Genomic DNA, 16,144 nt, shown 5'->3' with positions numbered 1-16,144 from the left:
CTGCTCACTCTGGCAGGGCAGCTTCAAGTCTCGTCAATCTCAGCAGAGCACTCGAAGAATGCACGAGACGATGGCAACACGCACACCATTTTCAGCAGGCGGGTGCCATACGGCCACCCCCCTTGCCTCCTCGCTCTGTCCAGATCAAGCCTAGCGCAACGAAGAGCACGGACAAGATCATCGTGCAGACAAAGGCCAAGAAGGAGACTACCCGCTTCAGGCCTGGCAAACGGCGTCATGCTTCTGTCATCGAGGCTGTCAGAGAAAGCACCAAGACTGTCGATCACCTTGAGACCGGCCCAAGTGGAGTCCCTGCCCCTGCCGAGCATGCAGAAGAGACAGCGGCCGTTCAGCAGTCGCCTACACAAGCGATCGCAGAGCAGCCAAAAGCGTTGCAGCCTCTTTCGGGACGCTACGATTGGCGATTGCGAGCTTCTTCGCGCTCGCCCAGTCAGAGACTCTTGCTCCGACCATCCGAGATCAGTCGGAAGCCCATGAAATCTCATCTCATGAAAGAGTTGGAGAAAGCCCACAAGCAAACAGAGCAGCAGACAGGCGGCAAAGTAGACAGCTATGTTGCAAAGTCAGTCCGCAGGTATTTGGACGAGCCTGATGTCTGACTGTGCTGGCATCACAATCACAGGACCCAGCGACTGATCGGAGCAGAGAGATATGCAACGCTCTGCCAAGTCATGCAAGGCAAGCTTGATCGTGTTCTGCAAGACTTGCCATTCGACACTCAACCAGTCCTTACGGGGCTTACCGCACGGACCAACGGGCCGACGAACCCAAAGCGCAAGTCCGGTAAACGCACCAAAGAAGCCGATCCGGACACGCACGAGGGCCCGGCAGATGATGGGCGCATTGGCGTCAGCTTCAGTCTGAGTCTGCCAGGACGGACGTTCTCCGAGCTGCCAGAACATTCCTTTCGAACCAACATGATCGTCATTGTGCGAGATGGCAAGCCCATCACGCCCGAATCGCCCGCTTGGACCGCTAGAGTTACTCGCGTCTTCAAAGACAGCATCTCTCTTCGCTCCGAGTGCTTCACGCCAGAGATCGATGCTCATTCACTCTTCGTGCCCGGCAAGGATCAATTGTACTCTATAGAGCTGGCCTGGGACGACGCAAGCTACAAACGGCAGTCTCTCGCTGTAGACCTGCTCTCTACCGATCTGCAGCCGCAATTGAGCTATAACGCTTCCATCTTCACCAAGAGGACAGGAGCGGCGTACAAGAAGTACCCAGAGCATCCTTTGCTGGGCACAGGCTTGCGAGACGTCATACTAGATGACAGATTGTATGCAAAAGGCGCTACAGACGTACCCGACTTTGTCGCCTCAAACCAGCTCCTGTACAGCTGGGTCAAACGCTACACTCGGTCTCACCCCATCGTCTTGGAAGGAGACCCGGTGCTCGATCTCAATCGAACCCAGATCAGAGCAATCGCGCAATCGTTGAGCAGCAGGTGTGCACTCATCCAGGGCCCTCCCGGCACCGGCAAATCAATCACCATCATCGAAGCGCTCCGACTGCTCAAGGTGCACTTTCAGGTCCCGCAGCCGATTCTCGTTTGCGCTCCTACTCACGTCGCAGTCGATCAGCTGCTCGCACGAGCTGTCAAAGCTGGTCTGAGACCACTACGCGTTGGGCTTGAAGACAAAGTCAGTCCGTCTGCAGAACCATATTGCATGCTTGCACAAGTCGCCCGTCACCCCTTTGCCGAGAAGCTAGAAGTCATGTCGGATCGCATACGAGGGCTAGATCATCAGCGTATCGGTCCCGCTGCAACGCCCGACGAAGCTGTCGATACAAAGTTCAAGCGGGTCCTGTCATCGCGATACTTCTTGGAGTCTCTCATCTGGGCTGACATATGCTCGAACGTCGATGTCATCTTCTCCACTTGCCTCGGCGCCTCGGTCTCGCATGTTGCCTCGATTGACTTCCCCATCGTCTTCATCGACGAAGCTGCGCAATGTAATGAGGCAAGCACTTTAGTGCCGCTCATGAAGGGCAGTCAGCAGCTCGTCCTCATCGGCGATCACAAGCAGCTGCCGTCTATCGCAATGGTGAGGCGGCCTCTCTGAGCTCACTGTGGTCTGCGCTCATGACCGGGAACAGAGTCCTGATGCGACCCAAGAGGGCTTCAACATCAGCTTGTTCGAGCGATTGATGGTCAGCAAGCGCGTGCCGTCCGTCATGCTCGACACGCAGTACCGTATGCATCCTGACATCTCCAAATTCCCCAACATGGCCTTTTATCGCGGACAGCTTCGTGATGCGCCGAGTACGCTCAAATCGAAGCAAGCGGCAATACGATCGCGCTTCTCTCCTGCTGGCAAATCGAGCGCGCTGACCTTTATTAATTGTGATGGCCTCGAGCAGAAGGAAGGAAAGTCGTACATCAACGAAGGCGAAGCGGAAGAAATCACTCTCATCGTCAGAGACCTGCTTGCACGCAATTCTGACTTGCGCTGCTCGGACATCGGTATCATCACACCTTATGCTGGGCAAGTGCATCGTCTTCGACGAATGATGCTGCAAAGCTGGCGATTCCCCGCTGGTGCGAGAGTTGATCAGATCGAGGTCAGCTCAGTCGATGGCTTCCAAGGGCGAGAGAAAGAGGTCATCGTTTTCTCGGCAGTACGATCTAACAAGCATTCTCAGCTTGGGTTTTTGAGCGATAGGCGAAGACTGAACGTCGCACTTACTCGGGCAAAGGCGGCGCTCTTTGTTGTCGGCAACGCTTTGACGCTACAAGGCAAAACGCCTGCATCTGGCGCTACTGCTGTATCACCTTCAAAAACGCCCATCTGGTCCCGATACATGCGGTTTCTCGAAGGAAAGTCAAGGCCCGATGCTTCTGCAGCGTAGCGACATACTCGATGAGGCAATGCTCCATTTGGCTACGCGTGTGAACTATGCCTTACCATTGCAGTGTTGTCGAAACAATCTACTTTGCACTTCTCGAGCATGAGCTGGCTGAAGTACACAGGCGCAGAGTCTGCAGCTCACATGGTTTCCCCCAGGTAGTCATGCAGATTGCCCAGTCGCCCTAGCTTCTCACTGCCATCATTGATTATTAGACACGTGTCGGTCGGCACACTTGATATTCGCGCAACGGCGTAGTCACTGCAGCCATCTGCCCCATATGATGCTTTCATGCCTTCTGAGCCTCTACAGCGCTCTGTTTGCTACTGCTCAGGAATTCTCAGTATCGGGACGACAGAATTATGAAGTCACATTGTGGCAAGTGCGGGTCAGCTCACGCGAGATCCTTTACCGATGTATGCTCAGATCGACAGGGAGCTTGTCATACCAAGTCTACCGTCGGCGATACTCACGTCGCTCTTGACTCGCTGATGCTCAGATTGATAATGATTCCGCCGCCGACAAAGCAGGACGCCTGGTCACTCGAAGTGAGCAGGACATCTCAGGAACATCTGTGCGGTCTAAGCCATAGCAACAGACAGAGACTGGCTTCCAAGGCTCTACGAGGGTGACTGAGGCTACGACTCGGGGCGTAGCCTTGATCGCTCGCCTCACGATACCGGCACATTCACGAGTGGCAGACTGGTCTGGCCCTTTGGTGAAAGATCAGCCGCGGAGCTGAGATGGCTGTAGCTGTTCGATTGAGCTCGTGCTGCGGCTTGAAATCGATGCCAAGGCGCAAGTCATGGGGCAGCTATCGCCTGGTGTCATGACGCTCTACTGCAAGCCGCATACCAAATCACGAGCGAATCAGCATTGTCAACGTGTCGGGCCTGACTTGCCGCAGGCTATCTCGCCTTGCGACAGTTCCTACAACTTCCACGTCGAAGGGCCCAAGCAACCCGCACCAATCAAGACATATCTATCCGCTAGTCTCGAAGCAACGTGCAAGCCAGCACATCTCCATCCGGACATCAACACGATCCGATTCCTCAACACAGCTCAGTCTCCTCTGCAAATGATTTTTGCTACCTCGATCAACCCAAGTCAAGGCGCAAAATGGGCAACAAGAGTCGTGTGGCCTGCGCAGCAAGATACAGAGATAGTGGTGAGCAATCTAAACAGTATAAGACCACAAAAAGTAAAGGGCGCGCAAGGTCTTGCCTTCGGACGACGCAGACATTGTCCGTCTCCAGATCTCAGTCAAAGCGAGCTGGGATCCAAGAACTGACGAGCTGGCCGCCTTTGAGCGATGGTGAGTATGCTTCACAACAGAACGCTAGTGACGCAAGCTCGCAGCTGCCGCGGCATGCTTAAATTCAGGCTCACAATAAATCTCAGAATGCGTCAGCCGAACGTCTATATTGAGAATTTCACTGATAGCCATACATAGGCCAGATGACGACCTATCGTCGATCAGATGACTTCATATTGGAGTGTTTGACGGATGCTGAAGGCTCGTTTTGATCCCCGTCGTCCATGTGATATCGCAGCTTATGTCGAAAGCAGCCCAAAAGAGCCAATCAGATCCATACACAGCTTGCTATCTCACCGACATTGCACACCCACCAGGTATGCGGCGGCTGGGATCAGCGCTAAGTTGCTGATAGAGAGCTTCTCAGCGCGCATGTCTTGTGAGGCGCCTGAAGTCAGTTTTCGCACAGAGTTTTTGTCTATCGGTGCGCAGTAAGACTGCCATCGCTCGAGGCTATGTGGTCCTGCAGACGCAATGATTTCAATCCGATTTCAGCGTCGAGCTATCCGCGTCGCGAGGGAAATGTCAGCGCCAGAGGGGTCTCGCGAGATTCGATGACGCATGCTTCGTGGCCATCGTTCGTCTCATCCTTTCCTCGATCTTTTGTCCTCTCAACCTTCAAGTGACTGTTGATCGACCTATCGTGTACGCTTTGTGACAGCCTCGATCTCTGAAATCATGGTGTTCTTCACTTCTGCCCTCGCTTTGGTGTCTCTTGCGAGCACGTTCGTCGGTGGCTTGCCTACTACAACGGGCGTGACGACGACCACCAACCATCTCGCCAAACGAAGCTGGGATACAGTGCTGACCGTTCAAGATGGCGGCCATACACCTTACGTACTCAAATTTAACATCGGCATCGTTTATCAGGCAGATAGCGACTACGGCGGCGTATGTCTGATTTGTTTGGCACAGGTCCTCTCGCTGATTGCGATAGGCCGACAGTACCTGCAGGTCACACCGCCCAACGTCGGTCAAGTCCACACTACCGGTTTTGGTACCAGCACGTCTGATGGTGACTCATACCAAGCCTTGACATGTATCCCTTCTCACGTTGCCAAGCGGATCATGGCTGAGCAAGCGTACAGTCGTCAACCCCGTCTCGCCAACCGAATACGTTTACATCGATGTTCGCGTCTACTACTCGGCAGGCGCGACGACGTCGAATGTGATCGGCTGGCAGGCAAGTCTTTGAAGTCCGTGCGCGCCAATACTGAGCTTGGAGACACCTGCAGATGCTCGGCTCGTGGATGCACGGCCATCGTCTTGATTTCACGAGCAAGGTGGACACCGCGTTAGTAGTCTCACTGCTTTGTTGCCATATAATCTAACGCACGATGTTGCATGGTAGGTCGTTCGTTGTTGGTGGCACGAGTATCGTCTCGCACACCTAGCTAGACAACTAGCTCGCAGCTCAACGAGCGAGGCAACAAGAAGCGTGTGGATATACGCGCTACTCCCGTTCTGTCGTTTAGTGAACGAAAGGTCCAATGCAGCTCAGGACGATCGCGCAAATCATATTGCATACTGTCTGACAGTGACAGTAGCATCTGCTTTGCTACACAATGCTGATACTACATCGTGTGACATGAGCCAGCAGATTGCCACACTACTAGGCAGACATACATTCGACCGGCGCAGTATACGTTTCCGGACAGCCGGGATATTGAGCACGCTCTTCCGGTGTTGAGGCACTTGCGGCTCGACACGTACTGAGGCTTTGTTTGTCAGACGGTCAAGGGTCAATTAGCACCGGCACGGACCGCATCGCGAAGTTGCCTGCACTTTTGTAGCGACCTGCAAAATGGTTGTCAACGATGTCGGTATCTTCATCGGGGCAAACAGGCCTTTCACCAAATCGATCATGATGTCCATTATGACCAAGACATTGCAGCATTGAGCATACGGCGAAGTCCATGTGTTGTCGATCAAATTGTCATCGTTACCGGGCCTGACCGTGAGGGAAAGACGCAAGAGCATCCAGTAGCCTGCGGGTGAGTACACACGGCTGTCCGGAAAGGCTTCCCATACTAAATTTGATGATCTCTGTCTGTTTCTGAGAGTGTGAGGTTGCAGACTGAGACCATGACATACGGGTGGCTGCGCAATCTCTGCAAGCGAATAACCACCGAACTCCAACTTGACCGTTTCCAATAGCAGCCCGGCCTGACCGGGATCATAGTATCTGAATTTGAAGGATTCTGCTTGCACAGGACAGGTCGCTTGGCTTTCGGCTGGATGCGGACTAGAACGTAAGCTCAGGCTGTCAAGGGGCGTGTAGCCGACCAGTGATCTCCCACTCAGACGAGCGTGGCCATGGTGAAGGAGCTCCCAGAACAGTGGCGAAATGGACAAGTAGGACAGCGGAGCCAAGAATCAGAGTCAGGCGAGGCATGGAAAGGGTGATCGACGAGCAACGACGCGGGCCACGATAAGTCAGGCCAGGACACCGATGAGGGGCTCGATCACTCGCGTCACCGCGTCACCCAATCGGAGATTGACGTAGCCATCGTATTGTCAAGGGTAGCTTCGCACGCCGTCAACTTGCGGAATAACATCCTGCTGTGCGTAATGCGCCCGCGGGCTAGAGCGTATTGCTCGGGAACGGCTTCGGTGTCGCGGTCACCTGCAGGTCGCCCTGACAATATGAATGCTCTACGCCTTCGTGAGCTAAGTCTGCGTGGGTGCATGAAGATCCGCACCCATTGGCTTCCCAATCCTCCTTAAGTCGTTTGCTGTGCACTCTCTCGGAGGCGCTGCCAGAATTCCGCAATCGAGCCGAATGGTAAAGGAATGGACCGTCACGTCACCCTGCCATGCCGTCAGGTAGAGTAATGTTAGAGGTCGAGCTCGCTCACGGTGTACGTGAGGAATATGCGCGCCTCGATGTAAGCTCGGCAACTGCACTTGCCGTGAGCGCATGAACGATCATCGTAGCTTAGATCTTACCAGTTATTCCAGATGGCGTTCATCTCTGCTGAGAGATAGACATCGACTGGAAACTCCAGAATAAGACTCGCTCCTTGTAGGTTCGAGATGCCACTGGGCTCAACGAGCATGACAGTAGCTCCGGTCACTGGCTGCATAAACAGGACGGTCAGTGACGCGCTTCAGATAAGCCGACCTTGACGTGCCTGCGTAGCGTGCCAGCCGTCATAGAGAGTGATAGGTGGCTCCATCCTGATGTAGGCACTCACGACGCGCCCCTCTTCAGGCGATATCAGATTGACGGGCATGCGGTCGCTCGGGTTGATAACTTTCGGACATTGTGCCTTGACGAGCTTTCAGAACCTTGCTGCGATTGGTATGAAGGAGACATACGACTAAGGAGACTGTATAGATTCGCGAACCGTGAGCGTCCAAATGTGCATGTGTGGCAGCCATACCCTCGAGCAAATACCGGTAGCTCGGACCTGCGGGCGTGCGTGTATCCAGAGTATGCTCGAGATCGCATTGTGTTTTGGCTGCAGCCCGTCAGAAGTGGTACTGGTCAAGTTGGACGAGCATACGTGGGGGTCTACCGATGCTATCGAGGCGGCAAGCAGGACGATCTGCATCACACTCGAGCGAGAAATCTGGCAAGCCGAGTTCGGTAGCGTTATCCTGCGCAGAGGCAACGCTATACATGCTGCTGTATGCCTCTTCGATCGAGTTGACTCACGAGTATGCCATCCAAAAATATCTTGGTCCGCAACACCGGCACACAGCTTATGAGCGACGAGTCAGAACCTAGAGGGAAACCAAGTTGGATCGCACCAGCGTGCCCATGCTTTGGCAACCTTGTCATTCTTGCCCGACAGATCGAGTTCTGCTTTGACATCGAGCACGACACCACGTTCAGTCCGTTCGCTCGTCGTCACTGCGCCTCGAAAGTTTTGCTCGACCTGTGCACTCTGACCTGAATAGTTTATTGGGTCTGATGCTCCGGAAGACTGACAATCTCTGCACTCCACCGTGAGTCTGACGAAGTATGTTCTGGCGACAGGGCAACGTCAAAGCGCAGTGGCTGAGCGCGAACAATTTTAAAGTCTCTTGGTGTGCTGAGCGGACTTGTGACGACTGGACATGATGCCTGTCGTTCGTAGCATCAACTTCAGCCATGCTTCTAGCCGTGCGGTCTTCCTCGAGCCAGACTGAAGAAAATTGCCAGTCATCACATGCTCGCCGAGCGAAGGACAGCCTCACTTTGTACACCATAGTGCTGAAGCTGCGATAGTACAGACACGAGCAAGGAAGCAAGATTGATGAGCAAGAAAAGTGCTCGATGCATCGAGAGTCGAAGAAGGGAGCTACAGTCACTCGGCTAACCGCCCAGCGCCGAATCGCGACGACGAAAGCAGCGCGTCTCCTCTCTCTACAACTCAGCGTCTCATGATTTAGGGCGATATGAGCCTGATGTGTGCAGTAAGCCAAGCATTGCAATCGTACAAGATCCAGTGTCCCAGCAAGCTTAATTGAGCTTGTGGACATTGACGTTGTTGCAGAACAGGTCCCAGTCATCGAAGCCTGAGACGGTGCCCTTGGTGGCGCTGACCATCTTGGCACCAACGATTTCGTGGCCAGTGTAGTAGACGTCAAAGACGATGCTGTGCGGCATATGAGCGCCGAGGCGAGCGTGTACCAGGCCACTCACGTTTCTGCGATGCCCTTGTCGACATTGCCCATCGTCCACTCGACGTATGAGTTTCCTTGCGTGTACGTGGCTGTGACGCCCGCGGGTGCAGTCTGGCTGACTTTCGTAAAGTCCTGCATCATCATCAGCTTTATGAACAGACACGTCACTGGCTGACAGACCGCGTTGGTGAAGACGAACGAGATGGCATCCATGGCTATGACATTGGGAGGCGCGTACTGAAAGGGATAGGAGCGTCAATGACATACAATGCGAAGGGCAAACAAGCTGACATGGATCCAGCAGTCGTGAATGCCCTGAGCATTCGGTGCGATGCCGCCAGCGGGCGCCGCGTTGTCGGGCAATGCGGCGGCGGAGCACGAGGAGATCACGACGACGGCGGCAATGAAGATGCTGAGCTTGTTGAACATGTTTGTCTGCTTATTGATCTATGCAAATGCTTCTGCAATGTGCTGATCTTATGTGCACAAGAGGCGAAGCTGTGCTCGGCGGGGATCATCCGGAAAGGAGCTGCTGTGCAAGATCTCGAAACGACGAGCGACAATGTTCCGCGTCACATCGAGACATTGGGACCGCGAGTGCAGCGACCAGCGGCTATTCTGCAGGAAACGATGCAAACCCAGGACAAGACAAGGCGTGACTGAGCGTCTGAACAAGGTCATTGATCACGGGGTCCATATCTAAAAAGACTTAATCGAGCTGGTGGACCTTGACGTTGTTGCAGATCAGCGCCCAATCGGCATAGCCTGAGACGGTTCCCTTGGTGGCGCCGACCCTCTTGGCGCTCACGATGTAGTGACGGATATAGTAAATGTCAAACATAATGCTGCACTGGCATCAGCATCGAGATCTTGACGGATCAGGCCACGCACGTCTCTTCGATTCCCTCGTTGACAGTGCTCATTGTCCACTCGACGTAGAAATTTCCTTGTGTGACCGTGGCTGTGACACCCTCTGGTGCGACCCGACTGATTTTTGCAAAGTCCTGAACCATTGTCAGCATCGTAGAATATGTCACGATGATTGGCAGACCCCATTGGTGAACACGAACGAAAAGGAATCCATGACTATCGCATTGGGAGGCGTATACTGAGGTGAGCGTCATCATCAACGATAGCCGCACTGTGGGTCCAGCTCATGCGAAACCAGCAATGATGGAGACCCTGAGCACTGGGTGCGATACCACCAGCGGGTGCCGTGTTGTCGGGCAATGCGCTGGCGGAGCACGAGGAGATCACGACGGCGGCAATGAAGATGCTGAGCTTCTTGAACATATTTGTCTGCTTATTGATCTATGCAAATGCTTCTGCAATGTGCTGATCTTATGTGCACAAGAAGCGAAGCTGTGCTCGGCGGGGATCATCCGGAAAGGAGCTGCTATTCGCAGTCTCTTGAAACGATGTTTGTCGCACTTCCGCGTCGCATCTTGGCATCGCTGCCGCATGACGGTCTGAGACTAGCGACAAGATGATACGGAAGACATGGCAAGCCAAGAAGGAGCGCAAGGGGGCGTGTGCACAAGGCCATTGATCGGACGAGTCTCCCAAAGATCTGAGGCTACGCGACGGGCGACGGTCGTGTTGTTGACGATGCAACGTTGATGCACGATGTCGATGCTTCCCACTTTCCCCTCCCGAAGCATGACGCTGCAAGTACTTGCCCTGTTCTGCTCAGGAGCTCCTGCCATCATGTCCAAAGTTGATATTTCTACATCCACTGTCATCTCACGGTCGTGTCTGGTGGTGCTACAAGGACCTTTGGCGCTGCAAGCTGCAGCCTCGAGCGAATCGTAATGCATAGTGCTTGCCATCAGTGCAGCCGTTGATGGATCCTCACGTGGCCGCGCTTCCCCGTTCGAGCGGCCATGACAACTACGAGACACAATGCATCACTGCGCTTTGTTGCGCAAACTCCTGGCTAGGCGTTCCTCCGTCGGCTTCGCGCTTGATACGACCCGCAGTAGACATGATGATCTCAGTAGTGGCAGTCGTCGCCTAGCTTGTCATACCTACGCACGCAGTGCCCACAGTGATCAAGCGAGACGATGGAGGTTGCACGCTCAGTGGCTCTCGTGAGTCTCTCACAAGGGTGTGATGGCAACTGCGACCGATTATTGCAGCTTACAGTGATTGGAGAAGGCGATTGCGGTCCGTTGTCCGGCACGTGCAACGCCGTGAGTGTCGACATCTACGCCATCTCGGTAGACCCATTTGGCAATTGGCAGGATGTAAGCGCATGAGCGAATCAGCCGTAGCGATCCGCTGACATGATTGGCAGACGGTATGTTTATCGGTTGCTCGCATATGCCACCTCAAAAGATCCACCTCTGCAGGGCAGTGATACACGCTTCTCGACTCAGCTTGTCAAGTTCGACGCCGTTGCCAAATTGTACACTTTCAATCTCTACGCCCAGCTCAACTGGTACGAGGGCCACGGCGACAACGGTTGCTGCGGTAATCCGGTTGCCGTGCTTCCGTAGAGTCTCGATACGTCCGCGGCATGCTAATCGTCGGATCTTTTGCGCTCACCTTCGCGTCTTGCAGTTACCACTGCGCGCTGCGAATGGCACCTCCTAGCCAATCGCTTGTCGCCGTCAGTTGTAACAGTACGGCGGCAAAAATGCGGTGTAGGCTCTTCTCTGATCCCACGGACCGAGCAGGTGTGGTCAACACTGATGGCTGCCTTCACCCGGAGCGTTACACTCTGACATATAGTCCGTCAACGGACTTATACTCCTGGCTCGGCTGACTTTGCGCACCAGATCCTCCTTGCTCGTCCAACACGCTGGCCTTCTCATCAAATGAGTAGTTGGAGCTTCTTATGCATTTGATGCCAGCATTGCGGGATGCGTATGGCGCGTAGCTAGCCCCTAGCACGCGTCGAGCCCGGACGACCCTCCTAGCGCATATATCGTCGAGCTCCTCTGAACTGGAAGGCGAACGTAGCAGTGCGAGGCCGACCATGTTTTCGTCGTAGTCCAGGACCACAACGAAATGACGCAAGAAGCCTCGTCCGAGGATCATTTCGTCATCCATGCCCGGCCTGGTCTTGTTAGATTGGCTCGGACCAAGCGTCAGGCAGACTTACTTGTCGATGATCGTGTGGCGTGGTGCATCGGCTCGGGCCGATCTGCGTGGCATCATTTGCTGATGGCCATTGAGCACGATGGCGCGATTGCCAAACTGGATGGTGAGGGGAGCTGGGACGGCATCATTCGATAAGGCAAGCAAATGAACGTCATCGTCATAAAACTGAGATGTATCGTCGCGCATGTCGAGGATGCGAAGGTAGCGTTGGTAGGCCGGCGATGGCAATGTGAAACTGTACATAGCTGTCTCGAGGCGAGCAAGGCCAGAAAATGCAAGTTCGGGCACTGCGATATTGATCTTCCACTTGACGCTTGAGGATTGGGGATTGTTTCGAACCCAGGTGATCGGTCCCTCCATGAGCCGGGTAGGTATGGTGCCAAAGAGCACTTCGTTGTGCGCAGGCACCAGAGCGACCAAGGCGCGCGTGACCTTTCCAGCTGCCTTAGCTGCTTTGATCCAAACCTCCGAAGGTAAGTTTGCGGATAAGGAGCGGTCTCGGAAGTATTTGTCCATCATGGCTTGAGGCGCCAGACCGAAGGAACCGTCGATTGGGCTTGGTAGGCAAGTCAGCTTTCGGCACTGCAGATCTGTAAGCTTACAAGTGTCGACTCAATCCGCTTCCGCAGTCTTTGAGAGCAAGCAGCAGCGAGTTGACGGCATACACATCTTTTGAAGATGTCAGGTCGGCCACCGACTCGCCCTTGAAATCCTCTCGTGGACCGTAATAGATCGCGGTATATTCGCCTGTGTGTACGAGCATAGGCGAATCGACGAGCCGACGACTTTCTTGACATCCGATGGCAACGAAAGGATTGTTGAGCGAAACGAGCAGCTGGTAAGTAAGCGGGAAATGCGCTTGAGTGATCTCAATGGTCATCACATCCCAAACCGAATACAAGGCGTTGCCTGACAGACTTGTGGCATCTGACGCGTTTGCACTGTCTGAACGTGAGGGCAGGGTTGCCGAACGATACTGGAAGCACACCTCGCTAAGCTGGCGTGTTTGTGCGGTTCTGCGGATACGCTAGCAAGCGCCACGCTTGCCAAATTCAGGAAGGTCAGGATCATACTGTGCACCAGCGCGGAGACGCTTGTGTTTTGTGGAAGGAGAGCGGATCTTGATTTGGGTATCAGCCAGGGGAAATAGGTCAGGGCAAGTGAAACGCAGCAACCGCGGCAGCAATGCACGCGACTCAGGTCGAACAAAGCGTTGCTGGCCTTTCATGTTGCACGCGAACAGTGCTGATCATTGCGTTCCGGTCAAGCAATGCAAGGGGCCTTACCAGATGCGCATGCAGTCTCATGGCTGGTCACTTGCTGCCTGGTGGAGAAGGGATTTCTAGCCACGCAATTTTCCTTTGCCTGGGTCTTGGTCTCACGAGCAGAACACTTGGCAAAGGTACAATGTGATCTCATCTGCTTGTCTCTTGATTCAGAGCAAAAGTCTTGGTCGACCGACGTTCCAGACATCCATATATCCAGCCTTGACAAAGCTGACAAAAGGGTCTCGTTATAAGCGGCCACATACGTCGTAGCAATCGAGCAGAGAAGCAACGATTGGCATAGCATGGCTGAGGAACACGACATCACTTGAACGGCGGTTGACAAGAGAGTCATGAGCAAGTCAATAGGAGGCGACCGCGCAAGGTGCAATGCCGAATCTTCAACGCGACGACGAAAGTCGACAAAGCTCTCCTCGATCAGCTGCCGCTCAGACCTCTTCCCGACGATCGCCGACAACAGTACAAACACTTCATCTGCTTATCTCTCAGCTCTGAGCAACCGCTTCGGATCAATATGGCGCAACCGTACAATATTGATCTTTGGCCTAGCCACGGATGTGGGCTCTCGAGATGCTGCCTCTCGCGCTGTTCGTCCTCGCGAGTTGCGCAACAGCAGCAAGCCATCCACGCAGCCATTTCGTCATCCATGATGCAGCTCGATATGTTCCTGAAGACTGGAAACCTGTTCCTACGGTCTCGGAAACGCGCAACGGCCGAATCCACCGCCTACATTTTGCACTCCGCCAGGCCAGTCGATCTGAGCTCGAAGCAGAGACCTTGAAGCGCAGCGATCCTCTTCATGCAAATTATGGCAGATACCTGACACAGGACGACGTCAATAGTCTGCTCGCGCCATCATCGACGACGCTTGCCACTTTCGAAGATTGGCTGAGCAGTCATGGCATTGATCGATCGGCTATTGCTTACTCGAGTGCAAAAGATTGGGCTCACCTTGATGTCCTGCCTGAGCTTGTCGAGGCAATGCTTGATACCAAGCTGAAGGCTTACAAGCATGCAAAGACGGGCGAAGTGATCTGGCGTACTCAGGCATACTCACTGCCTCTGTTCCTGCACGATCACGTTGATGCCGTACAACCGACAACCTACTTTGGTCAAGGTCGAAGCTCGCGCGAGCCTATTGAGCAAAGAGGCGCAGCCCGAGGATCGAGTCTCCATCACGACATCGTCATTGACTCAGCGCAGAAGAAGACTGAGCGACGCTCGGTGTTTACTCCGAGCAAACGGCCAAAAGCTTGCCCGAGCGACATTGCCAACCCGTACGAATACGTCGTGCACCGTGACTGTCTGCGCGCGTTTCTTCGTCTGGGATCTTACAAAGTCAAGAGCCAGTCCAAAGCGCCAAAGGTTGGAGTGCTCGGTTTTGATGGCTATCTCGTGCGTATCAGAGCGACAATCCTAATATAACGAGCTGAGAGAGCAATCAGCCTACGCTCGCCGACTTTCAGGACCACAGTCTGCACGAGATTGGTCCTCGGGCGAAAGACTACACTTACGATCTCGTCTCGGTCAATCATGGTTCGGTCAAGATCGATCTGTCGACTGATAGCAATGAGCCTTTTCTGGATGTTCAGCAAGTCGCTAAACTCGCTTATCCTCTGCGCCAAGTATACTACACCATCGGAGGTACCGGCAATGCTACCGACTTTCGTCCTTCGCGTACCGCGCCAACCGCTGATGCTGACGAGCCCTGGTTCGCCGGTATGACAGCTTTGTTCGATCGCAAAGAGATTCCCAAGGTGCTGGCTTCGTCGTACGGCGATGAAGAGCGTACCTACTCGCCAGCGCTGGCTCGCCGTATCTGCACGGTCTTCATGGCCTTTGCCGCCCGTGGCATCACTGTCCTGGGCCCAAGTGGCGATGCCGGCTTAGCATGCGACTCGGTAGCTTGCGATGCTCCGGGCGGCAAGTGTGAAGGATTGGTTTCTCTTTTCCCGGCAAGCTGCCCATTCGTTCTCAGTGTGGGCGCTACCGAGCAATTCGCGCCGGAAGCAGTCGGTGGCACATATCTGACGAGCAAGAAGCTTTCCGGTTGGAGCAGTGGCGCAGGGGTCTCGAACTACTTTGAGCGCCCGGCGTACCAATCCAATGCTGTCGCTTCTTACAAAGGCGCCCATGTGCCTGAGCACATCAAATGGAACCCACACGGTCGCGCTTTTCCAGATGTTGCTATCCAAGGCACTGCGTCTGCCGTCTGGGCTGGCGGTGATCCATATGCAATCGGCAAGTGTAGTTGAGCTACCCGACTTAACAAGCTGACGATGATGCAATCAGGTGGAACAAGCAGTTCCGTACCTGCTTTTGGCGCCATCGTCGCCCTGCTCAACGATGCTCTCGAAGCAGAAGGCCGGCCTGCCATGGGATTCATGAATCCCTGGCTGTACCGTTTCGGCATGTCGGGCTTTCGCGACATCACTGTCGGCGCTACATACGGCTGCGGAAGTCGGAACCTCGATGCTAAATTTGCCGCGACGCCAGGCTTCGATCTGGCGAGCGGCTGGGGAACGCCAGACTGGCCCTCGCTTCTGGCCGAAGCGCTCAAGAGCGGACCCAAATGAGGATGGCTTGTATACAAGAATTGATCAATGAAATCTTGGAGTTTACTCGAGGCCATAGGCCTTAGGCCTGACAGCTGACAGTGGGAGCAGTGACGGGTCACGTGTTGAAACGCGTAGATTGAATTTGGACGCGCTGCTGTGCGCGAGAGAGGCGAAAGAGATTGACAGCTTGCCAGCGAGCTGTGTGCAGTCGTAGCACGAGCAGAAGCCAAGGAAACCATGTCTGAACAAGTAGCAGATCCGATGCCAGAGGGCGAGGAAGAGGAAGAGTCAACGCTGCCTCGCGCTATGCTGATCACGAAGCTTCAAGTACGTTCCTTGCAGGTTTGCCACCATCGAGCCATCAGACTGACGCCCACTGCTCGCAGGAGCATGGA

The 16,144-nt window shown here is 54.3% G+C and overlaps 11 protein-coding genes across 11 annotated transcripts; 6 read left to right on the top strand and 5 right to left on the bottom strand.

Annotated features, from left to right (window-relative positions):
- Positions 1–589: 589 nt before the first annotated feature.
- On the top strand, positions 590–2,505 carry L969DRAFT_479270 (uncharacterized protein). The gene is made up of 4 exons (XM_014711831.1): positions 590–2,069; positions 2,122–2,192; positions 2,272–2,418; positions 2,467–2,505. The coding sequence occupies exons 1-3, from the start codon at positions 693–695 to the stop codon at positions 2,354–2,356; spliced, it is 1,533 nt and encodes a 510-aa protein (XP_014567317.1). The 5' UTR covers positions 590–692; the 3' UTR covers positions 2,357–2,418; positions 2,467–2,505.
- L969DRAFT_87966 (uncharacterized protein) lies at positions 2,505–2,954 on the top strand. The gene has a single exon (XM_014711830.1). It carries the CDS (start codon positions 2,533–2,535, stop codon positions 2,872–2,874), a length of 342 nt encoding a protein of 113 aa, XP_014567316.1. The 5' UTR covers positions 2,505–2,532; the 3' UTR covers positions 2,875–2,954.
- A 1,042-nt stretch (positions 2,955–3,996) lies between these two features.
- On the top strand, positions 3,997–4,543 carry L969DRAFT_87964 (uncharacterized protein). The gene is made up of 4 exons (XM_014711829.1): positions 3,997–4,186; positions 4,231–4,277; positions 4,325–4,387; positions 4,441–4,543. Exons 2-4 carry the CDS (start codon positions 4,274–4,276, stop codon positions 4,536–4,538), a joined length of 165 nt encoding a protein of 54 aa, XP_014567315.1. The 5' UTR covers positions 3,997–4,186; positions 4,231–4,273; the 3' UTR covers positions 4,539–4,543.
- A 70-nt stretch (positions 4,544–4,613) lies between these two features.
- Positions 4,614–5,730, top strand: L969DRAFT_479480 (uncharacterized protein). The gene is made up of 5 exons (XM_014711828.1): positions 4,614–5,077; positions 5,132–5,225; positions 5,275–5,369; positions 5,422–5,480; positions 5,538–5,730. Exons 1-5 carry the CDS (start codon positions 4,865–4,867, stop codon positions 5,578–5,580), a joined length of 504 nt encoding a protein of 167 aa, XP_014567314.1. The 5' UTR covers positions 4,614–4,864; the 3' UTR covers positions 5,581–5,730.
- L969DRAFT_94905 (uncharacterized protein) lies at positions 5,702–6,744 on the bottom strand (the record flags this gene model as incomplete). Its single annotated transcript, XM_014711827.1, has 6 exons — positions 5,702–5,760; positions 5,813–5,898; positions 5,950–5,983; positions 6,034–6,232; positions 6,281–6,431; positions 6,665–6,744. 6 exons carry the CDS (start codon positions 6,742–6,744, stop codon positions 5,702–5,704), a joined length of 609 nt encoding a protein of 202 aa, XP_014567313.1.
- A 26-nt stretch (positions 6,745–6,770) lies between these two features.
- On the bottom strand, positions 6,771–8,383 carry L969DRAFT_94904 (uncharacterized protein; the record flags this gene model as incomplete). Its single annotated transcript, XM_014711826.1, has 13 exons — positions 6,771–6,841; positions 6,889–6,997; positions 7,045–7,087; positions 7,136–7,266; positions 7,321–7,458; positions 7,508–7,509; positions 7,573–7,650; positions 7,696–7,789; positions 7,848–7,893; positions 7,943–8,070; positions 8,124–8,161; positions 8,247–8,319; positions 8,372–8,383. 13 exons carry the CDS (start codon positions 8,381–8,383, stop codon positions 6,771–6,773), a joined length of 963 nt encoding a protein of 320 aa, XP_014567312.1.
- Positions 8,384–8,584: 201 nt separating this feature from the next.
- Positions 8,585–9,086, bottom strand: L969DRAFT_87953 (uncharacterized protein). Its single transcript, XM_014711825.1, has 2 exons — positions 8,820–9,086; positions 8,585–8,772 (listed from the first exon to the last, which is right to left on the bottom strand). Exons 1-2 carry the CDS (start codon positions 9,011–9,013, stop codon positions 8,637–8,639), a joined length of 330 nt encoding a protein of 109 aa, XP_014567311.1. The 5' UTR covers positions 9,014–9,086; the 3' UTR covers positions 8,585–8,636.
- A 423-nt stretch (positions 9,087–9,509) lies between these two features.
- Positions 9,510–9,813, bottom strand: L969DRAFT_50129 (uncharacterized protein; the record flags this gene model as incomplete). Its single annotated transcript, XM_014711824.1, has 2 exons — positions 9,510–9,645; positions 9,692–9,813. The coding sequence occupies 2 exons, from the start codon at positions 9,811–9,813 to the stop codon at positions 9,510–9,512; spliced, it is 258 nt and encodes an 85-aa protein (XP_014567310.1).
- An 889-nt stretch (positions 9,814–10,702) lies between these two features.
- Positions 10,703–11,298, top strand: L969DRAFT_50467 (uncharacterized protein; the record flags this gene model as incomplete). The annotated part of the gene is made up of 4 exons (XM_014711823.1): positions 10,703–10,778; positions 10,840–10,890; positions 10,946–11,046; positions 11,152–11,298. 4 exons carry the CDS (start codon positions 10,703–10,705, stop codon positions 11,296–11,298), a joined length of 375 nt encoding a protein of 124 aa, XP_014567309.1.
- Positions 11,299–11,515: 217 nt separating this feature from the next.
- Positions 11,516–12,421, bottom strand: L969DRAFT_94900 (uncharacterized protein; the record flags this gene model as incomplete). Its single annotated transcript, XM_014711822.1, has 2 exons — positions 11,516–11,861; positions 11,907–12,421. The coding sequence occupies 2 exons, from the start codon at positions 12,419–12,421 to the stop codon at positions 11,516–11,518; spliced, it is 861 nt and encodes a 286-aa protein (XP_014567308.1).
- A 939-nt stretch (positions 12,422–13,360) lies between these two features.
- Positions 13,361–15,856, top strand: L969DRAFT_87940 (uncharacterized protein). The gene is made up of 3 exons (XM_014711821.1): positions 13,361–14,586; positions 14,637–15,432; positions 15,484–15,856. The coding sequence occupies exons 1-3, from the start codon at positions 13,747–13,749 to the stop codon at positions 15,765–15,767; spliced, it is 1,920 nt and encodes a 639-aa protein (XP_014567307.1). The 5' UTR covers positions 13,361–13,746; the 3' UTR covers positions 15,768–15,856.
- Positions 15,857–16,144: the final 288 nt, after the last annotated feature.

The sequence above is a fragment of the Mixia osmundae genome (genome assembly GCF_000708205.1).
Source record: "Mixia osmundae IAM 14324 unplaced genomic scaffold scaffold_6, whole genome shotgun sequence".
Taxonomy (NCBI): domain Eukaryota; kingdom Fungi; phylum Basidiomycota; class Mixiomycetes; order Mixiales; family Mixiaceae; genus Mixia; species Mixia osmundae.
This window is presented reverse-complemented; position numbering and strand designations above follow the sequence as displayed.

Coding starts and splice junctions, on each gene's coding strand:
- L969DRAFT_479270 (XM_014711831.1), top strand. CDS start 693: ATGCAAGGCAAGCTTGATCGTGTTCTGCAAGACTTGCCATTCGACACT. Junction 2,070..2,121: donor AGCTGCCGTCTATCGCAATG/GTGAGGCGGCCT, acceptor GACCGGGAACAG/AGTCCTGATGCGACCCAAGA. Junction 2,193..2,271: donor ATGGTCAGCAAGCGCGTGCC/GTCCGTCATGCT, acceptor TATCGCGGACAG/CTTCGTGATGCGCCGAGTAC.
- L969DRAFT_87966 (XM_014711830.1), top strand. CDS start 2,533: ATGATGCTGCAAAGCTGGCGATTCCCCGCTGGTGCGAGAGTTGATCAG.
- L969DRAFT_87964 (XM_014711829.1), top strand. Junction 4,388..4,440: donor GTGTTTGACGGATGCTGAAG/GCTCGTTTTGAT, acceptor TGTCGAAAGCAG/CCCAAAAGAGCCAATCAGAT.
- L969DRAFT_479480 (XM_014711828.1), top strand. CDS start 4,865: ATGGTGTTCTTCACTTCTGCCCTCGCTTTGGTGTCTCTTGCGAGCACG. Junction 5,226..5,274: donor CTCATACCAAGCCTTGACAT/GTATCCCTTCTC, acceptor GCAAGCGTACAG/TCGTCAACCCCGTCTCGCCA. Junction 5,370..5,421: donor CGAATGTGATCGGCTGGCAG/GCAAGTCTTTGA, acceptor AGACACCTGCAG/ATGCTCGGCTCGTGGATGCA.
- L969DRAFT_87953 (XM_014711825.1), bottom strand. CDS start 9,013: ATGGATGCCATCTCGTTCGTCTTCACCAACGCGGTCTGTCAGCCAGTG. Junction 8,773..8,819: donor GACAAGGGCATCGCAGAAAC/GTGAGTGGCCTG, acceptor TATGCCGCACAG/CATCGTCTTTGACGTCTACT.
- L969DRAFT_87940 (XM_014711821.1), top strand. CDS start 13,747: ATGTGGGCTCTCGAGATGCTGCCTCTCGCGCTGTTCGTCCTCGCGAGT. Junction 14,587..14,636: donor TCGGTTTTGATGGCTATCTC/GTGCGTATCAGA, acceptor GAGAGCAATCAG/CCTACGCTCGCCGACTTTCA. Junction 15,433..15,483: donor CGGTGATCCATATGCAATCG/GCAAGTGTAGTT, acceptor TGATGCAATCAG/GTGGAACAAGCAGTTCCGTA.